We start from the raw sequence: 15,843 nt of genomic DNA, 5'->3' as shown, positions 1-15,843 counted from the left end.
TGTCTGGAATTGACAGTCTCAGCAAGGCTGGAAATAACCAGTAGAGACTTGGATTTAGTACAAAAGACCGGGAATAACAGGAAGAGGCTGTGGCTGGTTGAGACCTCAGGGGTCGGTGCTTTCTTCTCCCATTCACACATCTGGCTCTTACCCTGGAGGCAGCAGAAAACACAGCTTGCGGGAGAGGAGGCGGCGGGGGTGCACTGAGTTTGCTCTGGAGAACACTGGCCGACACTATCTGAGCCGATGACATGGAAGCCATACTCTGTAGGGCCTTGTCCTTGGATAACTGATCCTATAAAAGGGGAAAGCACCAACAGTACTATCAGCATCTTCCTGCCAAAAGGAGGGAAGAGAGTGAGAGAGGCAGAGGAAGAGATGTGGAGCATGGGAGGGAAGGCAGAGAGAGACAAGAAATACAACCAGGTCCATATTCAAAGTGAGTTCTTCCGCTACGTCCAGCCTTAACTGGACAAAACTGCAGAACTTGAATTTCCCACCGTGCCGATCGCCACCGATGTATCTGGGTGAGACTTTAGCTGGATAAAACTTACCCGGATAAATCGGAGGCATTCTGGGGTGAGGCTAACTTATTCAGTGTTTTCTGTCTAAGTCTGGTGGTTCCAGAGAGCAGCCCTAAAGTTATCTGGATCATTTTATTCAGATAACTCAGACTTTTATCCGGGTCTATTCAGCGAGAATGCATAACCGACTGCATTCCACTGAACGTACAAGTAAAGTTATCCAGGATAACTTACCTGCTCCCTGCTCTGCTGAATATGGACCTCAACAGATATAAAGGAAGAGAAAGGACAGGGGAATTAAGTGAGCAAGAACGAGAGAGGCAGAGGTCTAGCGATAAGGGAGAAAGCATGGGGAGAGAAAGAGTCAGTGAGAAGGAGAGGACGGAGAGAAAGGGGCACACTTCTGGCTGGATTTTCTAGCACTTTTCAACTTTCTCTCTCTTGGATCGAGGGCTGTGCTCTACCTAATCCCCAAAGTTTGCAGAGGTTATTGTGCTTCCAGACAGACGAACGGATGGATAGAACTGTCCCCTTAATTTTTTTTACATGGAGTTGAAAAGTCCTAAAAAGTGAAGTAAAACTTCTGAGGGCTAGAGAGGATGACAAAACCGAGAAACCACAGAGAAGGGCAAAGTGTGAGAAAGAGTTCAGATAATTTGCAGCATCAGAAAAAAAGGCATGGAGAAATTAAAAATAAGTTACGAGGTCCAAAGAAAGCAGACAGTAAGTAAAGCTGAAAGACGACAGAAAAATGCAGGGGTGGGGGGTATGTAACACGATAATTCTTGATCACATCTTACTTACCAAATTCATAGCCTGTGTAAAAAATAAAGTGGAAAGAAATATTACAAAAAAACGCCACTTCAGACATTAATCTCTGAGCTATTAGATTATTTGACAGTTCCTATTGTTCTTTACAGATGCAAACTGCAAGGGCCTGGTCCAACGGGCTCAGTCATGCGCGAGACCATCTCTGCCCCTGTTCAAATCCTGACCCCGGCTCCTTACACTGGCGGAGGCTGGGGAGTTCTGTAAAGGAGGCACTCACAGCCAACTCCTGCACCAACCCCCACCTTCTACCGGGTACCCTTCCCCCCAGAAAGGAGGGAGTCCCAGCTGTCACACAAGGGTGATGATACCTACTGGATGGATTCAGGACGTGTGCACACCAGGTTCTGGAGGGAGTAGCCCCTGGCTGAGGGCTGTCACTGCCATATGATTGGTCAAGCTTGGGTGCGAATTGGGGTGGAGATGGTTAAAAATAAGGGAATAACTGATTTAGAAGGGCAGAAGCTAGGGGCAGGAGGCAGGTAATGGTAGTATTCCATGATCAACAGGGATGTGAAGAGAGGTGTGGGGGGAGGGAGAATTATTAGCCCTGCATGAATGTATTCCTCTGTCAAAGATAATGTCACAGTATTACAGGTAAAGACAGAAGGCTGGTGTACACAGAGACCTTCAGAGAGGAGAAGGCCCGAGGTCAGCCACAACGGGTGGGTCAGGGAGGACCTGTTCTCCCCCTCCCCCCCCACAACTGTATATTACAGAGCTGCCACCCCGACCAAGTTCCTAAAAGGCGATCTTATCAGAGTGGGCTTCTTGACTCCCTCTTCCTGGTACATTCTGGTACAGAGGTTAAAACCCAGGGCTGAGTTACTAAGGTGGGTTTGATATTGGGACAAAGCCCTAGAGAGATGTTTTAGCTTAGGCTTTGCACCAAATTTTCAAAGAAAAAGTATGCGTATAACCCCCCTCCCCCCCTCCACTCAAGATCTCAGTGGGAGGCGTAGCTTCATGTCGCCACCTCTGACCGGTCCTGCTGAACTGGGTCTGTCCTCCCTGAGCTTTCAAGACTGCACAGTCTCCCCTTTCCCTTGTGTGCTCTGAGGAAGCTCACGTACATCAGCCTTGGATACATTTTATGCTGAGCCAATAAAAGATCCGATGGCCTGTAGAGAATCTGCGCTTTTTCCAGGACTAATACGGTCAAAAGAGCAGTCATGGAAACCCCTCCCTTCTCATGTACAGAGTGGACCCCACATTTCTCAGCAGTTTCCTCGCTCTCTTTCTGGTCTTCCAGTTCCAATTCAACTCATCTGTACTCGGCTATGGCACTGCCTTTGCAACTACCTGGGGGTGGGGGAGGGGGATTTCCCCTTGTTTCTATATAGCTCTCCTCCCCCAACTCGGCCTGACCATGGCAGTGATGTTCCTCTGCTGGGGGCCACACACTGGGGGCTCTCTCTGGAATCTTGCAATGTCAGATCCCAAGTCTGGCCACTAGGTGTCACTGTTGGGCAATAAGTGGGACTCTCTCCCCCACAGGGACCATGGACACTGCCTCTGCAGTATTCCCAGCCCCAACCAGCCATGGGAGCGGAGTCAAACCCAGGTGACCCCCTCCCCCCTCGCACCGCATGACACTGCCACTCAGCTACCAGGCTGGCTCACATATTTTACACATGCTATTACACAAATGCAATTTTGTTTATGAAGATATTGACTTGTGATTAAGTTTCAGGCTGTTTTGGGTTGATTTTATAGCAAACAATAACATTGTGATCCCTGTCTTTCATTCCAATTTTCTATTTAATTTCAGAAGATCAAATCATGTTTGACAGCCCCTCCCAGTTAGCCACCGCTAAGCTACACAAATCAAAGGGTGCTGCGGTTCTGTTTGTCATCAGAAAGATCCTGACCCTCATGCAGGTGTCACACTAATAATTTACAGCACGAACACAACATGATCAAGGGTGGAATCAAGGAAAACTATTTTTTTCATTGTGTGTGGGTTTTCTTTTGTTTTTTTTTTTTTTAAGGACATCAAGTCTGGTCACAATAAAACTTGAACGCTCTTTGGAATAAAGAAAGTAAAAATGGAAGACCAACCCATCATTAGGACAAAAAAATAATAGAAGAGGGACTTAAGAATAAATATGAAAGTGGAAACACAATAGCCACTGAAGAGTCAAGCCGGTATTTGGGCCGCTCTAGCTTGTCTCTACTGCTTTAAGTGCGACAATGGCTTTGAGATGTCATTAACCACCGCAAACAGCAGCTGACGCCATGGCACCCGATTGCGCCTGATTGGTCAGAGGTGCCGTCTTCCATTGCATCGCCTCTCCCCACCCCCCCCTCCCCGATGGAAGAACCCAAATTTACACTCTGGAAGCCGATCCAGCTCCTCGGCAGGCCCGGCTTTGGAGGGTGCCCGGTGACAGGGTGCACCGGATCCCGTGACACGGCACAGGCTGTGAAGGCGGCCGCGCCAACCCTCGACGATGACATCACCAGGTCACCGTGCTTCCCCGTAACCCAATCCAATTCAAAACGTGATTCAATTCTTTTTTCCAATGCATCCGTTTTGTAGTTGCAGTGCGATATATCACAAGGCTGACTGTAGTGTAATTACACACAATTAAGTGCTTTTAATTGCACCTGGCGTATGGCCCATGCTTATCTACCTGCATATATGCAATTACACTACAGCACACATCCTGTCACGTCACGCTTACGTGGATTTGATTTTTTTTTTTTTTTTTTAAGAATTTTCCCTTTCTGTCGGGACCAGCTGTGACACATTAAGTTACCCTCCAATTACCACAGATACGGTGAAAACTCTTTATGATCCATGCTTTATCCCCAGCAGAGAAATCTCAGGGCTAAGTCTTCATACATCTCCAGCAGGGACATACGAGGCACCTGCTGCCCCTCTCCCCAGTACAGACAATGGCAGGGGTTTATCAGGGAGAAGAAGAAAGGTTAAGCAGAGAGAGAGAGAAAGAGAGAAAGAGCCTCAGCTGAGCACTCAAGAGACAAGCGTTCCTGCTTCCTACCTCCCAGGATTGCAATAGCCTCCCTTGGGGAGTTAGCGCTCTGCCAAGCCACACGGGCTCCCCCCCTTTCACCTGCAGAAGCTGCAGGTCCTCTTCCTACCCGGGAGCGATCTTTAACATGAGCAGCATTTAAGGGAGGAACGCACACACGATACGGAGAAGATCAAGGGAAAAGTCCTTCCCCCAGTATCCAGTGTTACAATATTTGGGAAGACAACAGCCCCCCCCACAATCAACTCATCCACTTTAAGCCAATGGCCAGGCCCCCGTGCAGGGCTATCTGGGAGGGGTCTGGAACCACGAGTGATGCAGATCTATACTGTGACACCCCCCCCCGCCCCCCCCCGTCTCGGTGAGGCCAGCTGGAAGCCAGGATCTGGTTCAGGAAGGGAAGATATACGAGAAGATGCAGCAGGAGCAAAGCCCAGCCCAGAGGCGAGTGTGTTAGTTCTCAGTACAGCCAGTGGCTTGTGGGGGGGGGGGGGGGGGGTGTGGCAGGGGAGGCCCGTACCTTCAGCTTGGACTGAATCTCACGAGACTTCCGTCTTGCTAGAACCTGCAAGTGGCTAGAGACCTGCAGAGAGAAAAGCAGAAGGAAAGGGAAACAGCAGAGCCGTAAACCAGAGGAGAAGAAGAGGCGGAAGGGAGGGGCTGCCCATGCTCGCACGCCAAGGGGGGGGCCCATGGGCAGGGTGGCCAACGTACCTTGATGCCAACCTGGTACTCGCGCACCTTCTTCCGTGCTAGGACCTGTATGTGGCTGGACACCTGGGGCCCGCCAGTGCGTTCAGAGGAAAACACAAACAAGAATGGAGACATTAACCCACACGGCTGACACACTGGCTAGCACCCTGGCCTACGGGGGCCACCTGACTCTCAGACCACATTTTTCTGAGGCCACTGGGGAGAGGCCGAGGGCGGCTGGCGCAGCCGGACACGGCAGGCCGCTCGCATGAATCCTGTCAAGGCATTTTAATCCTAAATTCCAGCAAGTCCAGATGTTGACACAACTCAGCCAGTGACTCTCAGTCCTGTCCTGCATCACTTTGTGCCTCTTCTAGCTGCACTGTACCCAAACATCTTTGTGCACTGACCTTGTTGGTGGTAATGCTCCATTATTATTTACTTATATTTATTTATTATTTTTGTTATACCGAGTTTCATGACTAGCATCACATCAACCCGGTTTACAGATAACAATGTGTGTAAAGCATAGCGTAACGTAATAATACTTATTAACGTATTAATACTTCTTGGTAAAAGCACTTCTGTTGCAAGTTCTACAGAAACTGCGATACAAGAAAGCAAACCTCTCCCCCCACTGCCAGTGCACTTCTGTCCCAGTCTGCACCCCTGGCTATTCCGGATCTAGGCTCCTGTAACAGTACAGAGACTCAGTTCTGCCAATGCACTTCAATCCTGACCTGCTACTCCAATACAGACATCCTGACCTCACACGCAGCCCCTGCCAATGCACCTCGGTCCTGCCCCGCAGCACCTCCTGCTGTTTCAATATGGACACCATCAATCCCATATACAACTCTGCCAATGCAGCTCAGTCCAGCCCTGCAGTGCCCTCTACTATTTAGGTACTAAGACCCTCACACACACAGCTGCTCTTCAGCCCTCCCTGCTATTCTAGCACTGTGAGCTCTGCCACTGCACCTCTAATCCTGCCCTGCAGCGCCTCCTTCTGTTCCAGCACTGAGACGCACACACTGTTCTGCCAATGCACCTCCACAGCCCCCCCCCCCCCCCCCCCCACCTTGGCTATACAAGTGCCTGGAGTTTGCACAGCTTGGCCGTGACGTATCAGTCCCGACCTGCAGTTCTCCCGGCTGTGCCAGCATGAAGTCCTTGATTTCTCATAGAGAAAGAGCTGGTGTGTGGTCATGGAGGAGACCGAGAAATCCTAGACTCCCTCTGAACTCCAGATAGGCTAGGAGCTCGGAAATAGCTCTGCTCTCCTCCGGATGCCCAGACCAGATCCAGCAGGTGAAACTTAGGAATTCAACAGACAATGTTGGGAGCAGGTGCAAAAGCAGCTCGAGGATTACCTGTTTTCTCGTCCGTGTCTTCCCCGTCCGTAACTTGATGTACCTTGCGATCAATTCATTACGGCCTGCAAGAAACAGATCAAGGTAAGAAAAAGCCTGCAGCTCCTCTCGTCCCTCTAGGGATAGCTTTTTAGAATTATTTTTTTTTTAACTAGGTTCAAGGGAATGGAAGATGGGGGGGTGTGGGGGGGGGGGGGGGAGAGTGAGGCTTCCCTCTGTAGAAGCAAAACACGTCTCTTAACAAAACATTTCTATTCCAACTTTCTCCCTCCATAACTGTCCTTTCTCCCATGTGTTTGAGGAAGACATTTCTCTTGTTCCCATTTCATACTGGAGAAATTACTTCTTACCTGATCATTTTGTTTTCCTTAGTGTAGACAGATGGACTCAGGACCACTGGGTTTATGCTCCCCTAGCAGCAGATGGAGACTGAGCAAGCTGAGGTCACAGTACATATACTCCCGCAGTGACCCCAGCCCACCAGTATTCTCTTCAAAAGCAACTGTGGACAGAATAGCAAAAAACTTGAATAAAAACAGTCAACCATTACTGTACTCAACCAACAAGAAACACTGAACTCAAGTAAGAATGTATGTACCCCAATCTAGGGACTGGATGAACACTTACTAGTAACCCCCTGAGGCCTGGAGCCCTACAGGGCAACCATTGACACATCATTCGACAGCCAAAGGCGGGAAGCTGAGTCCATCTGTCTACACTAAGGAAAACGAAATTATCAGGTAAGTAGTAATTTCTGTATTTCCTAGCGTGTAGACAGATGGACTAGGACCATTGGGATGTACCACAGCTACTCTCAAACAGGGTGGGAGGCTGCCCATGGTCCAGTCAACACTTCATGTGCAAAGGCTGCGTCCTCCCGGGCCTGCACATCCAGAAGATAGAACCTGGGAAAAGTGTGTAGGGAGGACCACGTCGCAGCTTGGCAAATGTCAACAAGAGACAACAATCTAACCTCCGCCCATGACCTTGCTGAGCCCTAGTGGAATGAGCCTTAAACTGAGTAGGCAATGGCTTTTCATCATTCACATAGGCGGCCGTGACTACCTCCTTAATCCAGCGAGCCACAGTAGCCCGCAAAGCTGGTTCGTCCTGCTTCCTCCCACCACGAAGGACAAACAGGCGATCCGTCTTACAAAAAGGTTCAGAAACCTCCAGATACCGTAAGACAAGCCTCCTGACATCCGCGCATCTGTCGTGAGAATCAACCAGTTTAGGAGAGGTCAAGGAAACCCCTTTTCTCAGATGATCCTCCCACAACCACCACTGGAGGAGAGAGCAAATTTCCATCGGCAAGTGGAGGCAAACTGAATAATCCTGAGCCTGCGGGTTCCAATGAAACAGCAGGGAGCGCTGAAGAAGACGCATATGCACCTTTTCCCACAATACCATTTCCAGGGTTACTGCCATCAAACTGAGTACCTATAGATAGGACCATACTGTCAGGCATATAGTGTTCACCAGAAGATGCACATGCGACATCAACTTCTGAATTCGAACAACTGGCAGGAATACTTTGTCGTGTCGAACTGATCCCCCAGATACTCCAATGACCGAGAAGGCTGAAGACTGCTCTTGGTCAGGTTCACCACCCAACTGAGCTCCTGCAACAAGGAGATCACCTTGTGGGTCACCGGGCGGCTCTCTGCCAGAGACTTGGCTCAAATCAGCCAGTTGTCCAAATACGGGTGGACCAGGATCCCATCTTTTCTCAGCTCTGCCGCTAGTATCACCATAACCTTGGAAAAGGTTCCGGGAGCAGTGGTTAGACCAAAGCGCAGCACTTGAAACGGATAATGGCGTCCCAAACACTGCAAAACACAGAAAACGGTGCTCCAAACTGATGGGAAAATGAAGGTAGGCCTTCGACAGATCCAGAAATGTCAGAAATTCCTCCGCCTGCACAGCCAGCATCACTGAATGCAAGGTTTTCATGTGAAAATGAGTCACCTGCAAATGACGGTTGACTCCCTTGAGATCCAGGATGGGATGAAAGGAGCCCTCCATCTTGGGCAAAACAAAATAAATGGAATATCGCCCCTACTTTCTTGAGACAGGGGCACTGGGACCACAGCCTTTAGACGGAGGAGCTTTAATAGCGTAGATTGCACTGCCTGCTTCTTCTGCGGGGAGTGGCAAGGAGACACCATGAACACGTGCCAAGAAACACTGCGAAATTCAATCGCATATCCTTCTCGCATCACCTCCAGGACCCACTGATCCGATGTGATCTCAACCCACCTCTGATAAAAGAGAGAGAGGCGCCCCCTTATCTCTTGTTCCTGAAGGTGGGTCGGCAAACCTTCATTGGGAGGCTCAGGTGGATCTGCTACCCGAGCCCGCTCCTCGCCTGGGCTGTCTGAGAAAGAAAGGACTGAGACCTGCCGAAAGGCCGAGTCCTCTGAAAGGTTGACCCCTCTGTAGGGACAAAACTGCTTGGAACCCCGGCAACGACCCCTCATATCAAAGGGGAGCTGCAACTGCTTCTTATCCTCCGGTAACCAAGGAACCAGAGATTCGCCCCACTTACCGGCCAACTCGCTCCCGAACAAACGCGAGCCTCTAAAGGGCAATTTCCTAAGATTACCTTTGGAGGTCGCATCGGCTGACCAATTCCACAACCATAGCTGACATCTGGCTACTACCATGGAAGCCACTCCTCTGGCCGAGGTACGGGCCAAACCGCAGCCCGCATCAGCTAAAAAGGCAGCGGCGGGTTCCATAACTGCTCTGGAATTCACCCCCGAATCATAATCCTCCTGCGAGGAGCAGACAAGAGCGAGCCACTAAAGCGCATCAGGAAGCGATCTGTAAAGTCATCGCCACTGCTTCAAAGGCCTCAATCCTCCCATCATGCACATCCTTCAAGGCTGCTCCTCCCTCCATGGGGAGAGTCGTCTGCTTAGAGACGGAAGAGACAAGCGCATCCACTTTCGGAAAATGCAAACGCTCCCTCACCGCCTGAATTATTATTATTATTTTTTTTTTTTTAAACTTACTGGAGCTCAGCCTTACCTGGCTGAGTACAGAGACAGTTTCCAGCTGTGAGGGGAGAGGACACCTGCTATCACCACTGCGCTCGGCTTCCTGCACCCGCTGCCTTTAAGCTGTACAATCAAGTAAGCCCATGCTGGCATAAAGCAGCTCCTGGACCAAGGCACACATCTGAGGGACCACAGAAATCACCTCAGGAATTCTCAACTGGGGGAGGGAACCATCAGGTATCACCACAGGAGAGCGGGGCTTTTTGTACAGGGTGGCCCATGGAAAAGTAGCCCGCCTCCAAATGCACTGTTATTGGAGGCGGGCTACTTTTCCATGGACCACCCTGTATTTCATTTCTAAAATTCTCCTTCCAAATCTGAAGCAATCCCCATAGGGAGATGCACGTCCACCATCTGCTGGAGACGGAGAATACTGGCAGGCTGGGGTCACTGCAGGAGTATATATATATATATATATATATACTGTGACGTCAGCTTGCTCCGACTCAATCTGCTGGCACTGGTCCTGAGTCCATCTGTTTACATGCTAGAAAACTCGCTCTTGTACTGGGCGTGCTTCCTTGTAGGAACGCTGGGAAGGGACCCCGACTAGCAGTATAGCCTGTACCTCCTAATACTTGCAGACAGCTTCTCTCCATTGTTCTGAAATTGTTACAATGTATTTGATTTATATACATAGTTAACATAGTAGTGACGCAGTAAAAAGCCAAATGGTCCATCCAGTCTGCCCCAGCAAGTTTCTTAAGGTAGTAACTGCTGCTCTATGCAGGTTACCCCCAAGCCTCAAATCAGGTCCTGTAGGTATTTTCCTGTCACCAGAGGCCTCTCAATCTAAGTTTGCACTCGAGACAATGGCGGGAGAAGTGACTTGCCGCAGGTCACAAGGAGCGGCAGTGGGACTTGGCTGCTCCTGCCTGTCCCTTCGTCCAAGCAGAATCTGTCTTGGCCAGAAGGTGGCGCTTTTGCACAGAAAGTGGAGAAGAGAGCTGGGGCGTGCTGGGGAGCCCTGCCAGACGTGGACTGGTCACGGGACACAGAAAAACAGGGGGATGAATTAGCCTGAGTCTGAAACCTGTATTTTTCTCTGGAGTTTGCCACCTTACCCCCAAGGTCAACCTGAGCAGACTGATGCGCTCCTGGTTTTGACCCATTCCGTACCTGGATTTCTGATTCCAGATTTCTCAGCGACATCAGTGAGGAAACCTGAGCTCTACAAATCCCTGCGTGGAATAGGGGCCAAAGCAGCTGACCCGGCGTGAGGTCACCCTGACTGTATTACCCCCTACAAGGAGCGAGGAAGACGGTACGGTCCAGTACAGGTATACGCCCCTAAGAAGCGCCACATCGAGCCCAGCATCCTGTCTCTGTCACGGGCAAGTCCTAAAAGCAGATTGCGTTTCCTGCTGCTCATTCCCTATGACAAAGTGCTGGGTCTCCAGGTCACCTGCTCAATAACTCTTTCCTTCCTGGGACTTGTACGAACCCTTTTTAAGTGCAGCGATGCTAGCTGCCTTGACCACATCCTCCAGCAGTGACGATAGCTTAGCAAACGCAAGGCTCATTCTCCCTTCCTACCGGCTTTTCCCATCACTAAGGATCCCCTGTACTTGTCCCAGAGGATCCTTTCTTGAATTCGGTTCTGGTTTTTTGGCTCCATTTGGACTCTGTCCCTTGCTTGTGCAGACAGACATACTTCCTAGGCAGCTAGGTCCAAGCCGAGAGGCTGCAGGTAAGGAGGGGCAGTGCTACAGCACCTTAAGCACGTGGCCTGGACTCTGGAATTGGGGATCTTCTCCATGCTGGATCACAGAATCAGAGCTCCCTCACTGCTTAGGCTGAACGAAGGCCAGAGGCCATCAAACCCTGTACGACTTGTCCAACAGGTATCGCTGCTGGATAATCCGGAGCAGCCAGGGAACTACAAAACAAAACAAAAAAAAACCCCTTTGTGTATCTGTCATGCCAGCCTGGACATATGATCGTAGGAAAAGAAGGGAAGTGCCATCAGTAAAACTGAGTATCACAGTGCAAGACAGTTACTCATGTGTCTGAGTATATCTGTCTGTCTGTCTGTCCATCTATGTATCTCGAGAGAGGAGGGGACCAGTAACTGACCATCAAAACTGGAACAGAGAAAAATGCCAACACAGCCTGCCATGTAAAGGGGATCCCCGGGGCACGAAGGAGGCCATTTCCAAATCTGCTGCTTTCCTTCACCTGTAAACAAAGGAGATGCAAAGTGTGTGGGGGACGTTTGTGCCCATGCACCAAAACGAAGCCCGTGGCTCGTCTCTGAGAATGGCCTGCCCGGTCCGCGGGGTCAGCAGCACCCAGGGTCCCCGAACCACATTCACACCCAAATAATAAGGCATTCACCTTCACAGGCTGGAGGAGAGAAAATGCGACCGCACGGGAGGAGGAATAGCCTAGTGGTTAGAGCAGTGGGCTATGACCCAGGAGAGCAGGGTTCGAGTCCCGCTGGTGCCCCTTGTGACCTTGGGCAAGTCACTTTACCCTGCATTGCCTCAGGTACAAAGTTAGATTGGAAGCCCTCTGGGGATAGGGAAATACCTACAGTACCTGAATGTAAACCGGTGTGATATCTCAGATCGAATGTCGCTATATATAAAAATAATAAATAAATAAAATAAAACGGTAAAAGCTCAGAGGCACTTGCTGTTGGTGGCTTTTTTGGGTGTAATTCGTGTGCTCCAGAAACGAGGTCTAGGCAGGGTCCTTTCTGTAGCTGTGCTGGCAGCAGGTTACTCAGGCAATTCTGCTTTTAAAGGGCTCTGATTGCTTTAAGTAGAAAAAGGGGTTTGTCAGAATCTGCTAAACCTTTCCAGCGCACCTTGCATGCATAGGAAGGCGTCTTCCTAACGACCCTGCTCTGCTGTTTCTTCTCCTTTAATCCCTCGCCTTCCAGGTCACATTTTACATCCTTTATAAGTATTTTTTATTTTTTTTTGTTAAAGCAAGGCCAGGCGGCACCATGTTAGGTCACGGCAGCAAGCTCCTCCCCCTGAATTCAGTGATGTCACACTGACGCCATTCAGGGCCAAGGCAAGGGGAAGGGTGAGCAGTCCGGACGCCGGGGGGGGAGGGGGGCACGACGCCAGGAGTCGCAAAGGGAAGAGGAGGGCGGCCCGTGGCAACCCTTGCCCAAGGCGCCATTTTGTCCAGCACTGGCTTTGCTAATTTGCTTTGGGAACCTAAACGAGCAGGGGGGGTTCATACACGTCCTTAATCATTAGAGCGGACTCATTTAGCAAGGTAACAGCAGCAGCCGCGCGGGTTTGCTGTTCCACCTGTGTCAACGCCTCTCCCTACAGTGCGATTTCATACCCATTATATATATATATATATATATATATATATATAATGGGTATGATAATGGGTATGATATACATATATAATGGGTATGATATATATATATATATATATATATTATGATATCATACCCAATTCATACACCATATAGATATATATAATGGGTATGATATATATATATATATATATATCATACCCATTATATATATATATATAATGGGTATGATATATATATATATATATATATATCATACCCATTATATATGTATATCATACCCATTATCATACCCATTATATATATATCATACCCATATATAATATATATATCTCCAACATAGAAAGTTGCAGGCTCTTCTGTTTGGCTTTAGTTTTTTCCAAAATCTGAGTTTACATTATTGGGACCTCTAGAAAGATTAGAAGGCAGCTTGGGTAAAGGGATTGTTTTTTTTTAAATGTACGAAATGTGCCCTGCGGCCCAGCTTCTGGCACCGCGGGTGATCGTACTGGCCCGAAAGGAGGTTTCGTCCTGAATTACCTTTCATCCTGCTCCTTTCCCTGGTACCTGGCACGGGATGAGCTCCCCTCCTCTTCTCCAGAGCCTCCTGGCACCTCCCAGGAGTGGGCTCTGCCCCCCTAATTCAAGACAAACTCTAAAACGAAAGGATTGCTGTCCCCAAGGAATTGCACCCCTTTGCCAGACTCTGGATCCTCTTTCTCCTCCTCCTCTCCAAGGACAAGGCCGGATTTTGGGGAAATGTTGCCCTGAGCGAAAAGAGCAGCTCCCCACCCCCCTCAAACTGATGGCACCCACCCCCAGTCCTCTCTTCAGCCACGATGGGAATGGGATCTGCCGGGGCCACGCCACCACAGGATGCCCAGGGCACACCCCCCCTCCCCAGCTCACCCACCTAAAAATCCGGTTTGCCTAAGGTGGCACAACCCTGACACATTGAAGGTGGCAATGCCCAAGCCACAGGATGAAAGATTCATGGTGGGGGCATCGGTGCCTGCCCGAGAAAATAGGTGACCCCAGTCCCACTTAAGGACTTGCCTGACGCCCGAACTCTCGCTCCTGTGCCAAGTCCCGGGAGAACAACCTCTCGGGGCCCCCCTCTTTGTAGGCCTGCAGCGCTCCGCGGATGTCCCAGCTGTGCCGAGGAAGGACATTTTGTCCCTCGGAAACCACCCCTCGATCCGCCGACCTCCAAGAGCGAGCTCACGAAAGGCAGAACCCAGTGCAGCCGCGGTCAGTTAACAAGTCAGCGATTCTGCACCAGAGGGGGTGAAGCAAAGCCTTTAGAAAAAGATAAACCCCAGAATGCAGTGAGAGGCGCTGCAGGCAGAAGAGAGCAATGAACTGCCCAGAGTGCCACAGTGAGGGAGCGGCGCTGACGGGATTCATACCCAAGCCTCTGCTGTAACTAAGGCTCGAGCAAATCAGTGACCCCGACAAGAGGAGGAGTGGAAGGGATGAAGCCCAACTTCCTGCCTCTTTCGCCGCTGCCTTAATCTCTGTGCATCTGGCTTTTTGAAAACATTTTCCACTCGCTTCCTCTTAATTTGAAGCAGGAGAGCTCCTCACGGGCCAGCTGCGGCCAATCAAACTCCCCACGTCACCGCAGCTGGGGAGGGCACAGGCTGGGAATTGGTTGCGATGCCCCGGCGCGGGATCTCGGTCTCGTGACACCTTCATGGCTTCCGCGGCAAAAGGGGTGAAATCCTTCCCAAAGCAAGGAGATGGGAAGTAGGGGCCGGAAGGGAAAGGAGGATCCGGGAAAGGTAAAGGTGAAGAGGGAGCGAGGGCTTCAACGCTATCCGGAATCCCTGGAAAGAAAGCAATGAGATTTTCCCAGCTCGTCTGTGGTTCACGACTTGTGAGATGTAAAGAGTTCCCCGCTTTTGCTTATCCCTCGCAAATGAGATCCCACCTCTAGTCAAAGGGCCAAAGCCTCATCATTTATTTAAAAAATGCATACACCACATAACCAGTGTAATACAATAGAAGCGGTTTGTAAAACAAAACACACAATAAAAACCACAAACCAAAAAGAACGCAGTGCACCATCACCACTGACCCTTTGTCGGCACAAACGAGGAACGAACGTTCTACTGGTGCGTGGAGAGCACAGCGTATCGACAGCAGGCCCACAGGTTCCTGGGCTGCTTACCCTGCAGAGCGCAATGAGAAGTGAGGGCCCGAACTCATAACACTCCTAATCTGACCCCATCCCCAATGACGCCCGGATAAGAGTACGAGGCTACAGTCAAAAATCAAGGCCCCCGCAATGTGATCTCCCCCCAAAGGAAATGTAGAAATGCGACACGCATGTGGCGTTGCAGCTCAGCCACACTGCAGTGTCGTTACACAATTTGTTTGACAGGTTGAGCCAGTCCTGCTTTTACCCCACTGCATGCTGGGATTTGTAGTTCTGACTTCCCTATGAAAAGCAAAACTCTTAAGTCCCTTCGGGCCATGGAATAAAACCAGGCCTGGATCAACTTGTCTGAATATCTGGAGCTAGCTGGCAACCCTACACTGAAGAAATGCACGAATTATCCAGAGACGAGGATGCTTTCAAGACCCCCCTTCCATGCTCGTAAGATATTAGAGTCTGCGTAGAAAGGTATCTTCCAAGGTTATGTCTCCTACCATTAAAGATAATATTTCAACGGAGCCCTTTCCTACTACACTGAAATTTTAAAAAGTATCACTATTTCTCTTTGGGTTTTTTTTTTTTTGCAGTGTATACCAAAAAGAGAAATCGTAAGCAAAGCACCACATCAGATATAACCCGATAATAAAAAAAGGTTCAAAAGAAAAGAAATGTGAAAGCATTGCAGATATAAGCACCATAAGTTCTGATGCCAAGCTCCTTAAACATTTCTTTTGGAATGATTCTATAAGAGTTTTTGCATTGAAGAAGATTTGTTAAATTTAGTACATAAGCATTCAAAAATTGTTTTGTTTTTTTTGCACCTTTATTTATTATATTTTTTTCTGCATACATTTAGGAAATCTTTGAATCTGGCCCTTGAACGGAAGCAGCATTTATTGATAAGATGACACTCTATT

The 15,843-nt window shown here is 49.4% G+C and overlaps 1 protein-coding gene across 1 annotated transcript in view; it reads right to left on the bottom strand.

The window, feature by feature from the left end:
* TEAD3 (TEA domain transcription factor 3) overlaps positions 1-15,843 on the bottom strand; it is a 53,115-nt gene that overhangs the window by 13,871 nt on the left and 23,401 nt on the right. Inside the window, exons 2-6 of the mRNA XM_029573579.1 lie at positions 6,418-6,482; positions 5,066-5,128; positions 4,872-4,934; positions 1,329-1,340; positions 152-295 (exon numbers count right to left, since the gene is read on the bottom strand). Of these exons, the coding sequence (XP_029429439.1) occupies positions 152-295; positions 1,329-1,340; positions 4,872-4,934; positions 5,066-5,128; positions 6,418-6,482 (347 nt within the window). The remainder of the gene's footprint in view (positions 1-151; positions 296-1,328; positions 1,341-4,871; positions 4,935-5,065; positions 5,129-6,417; positions 6,483-15,843) is intronic.

The sequence above is a fragment of the Rhinatrema bivittatum genome, chromosome 12 (assembly GCF_901001135.1).
Source record: "Rhinatrema bivittatum chromosome 12, aRhiBiv1.1, whole genome shotgun sequence".
NCBI lineage: Eukaryota > Metazoa > Chordata > Amphibia > Gymnophiona > Rhinatrematidae > Rhinatrema > Rhinatrema bivittatum.
This window is presented reverse-complemented; position numbering and strand designations above follow the sequence as displayed.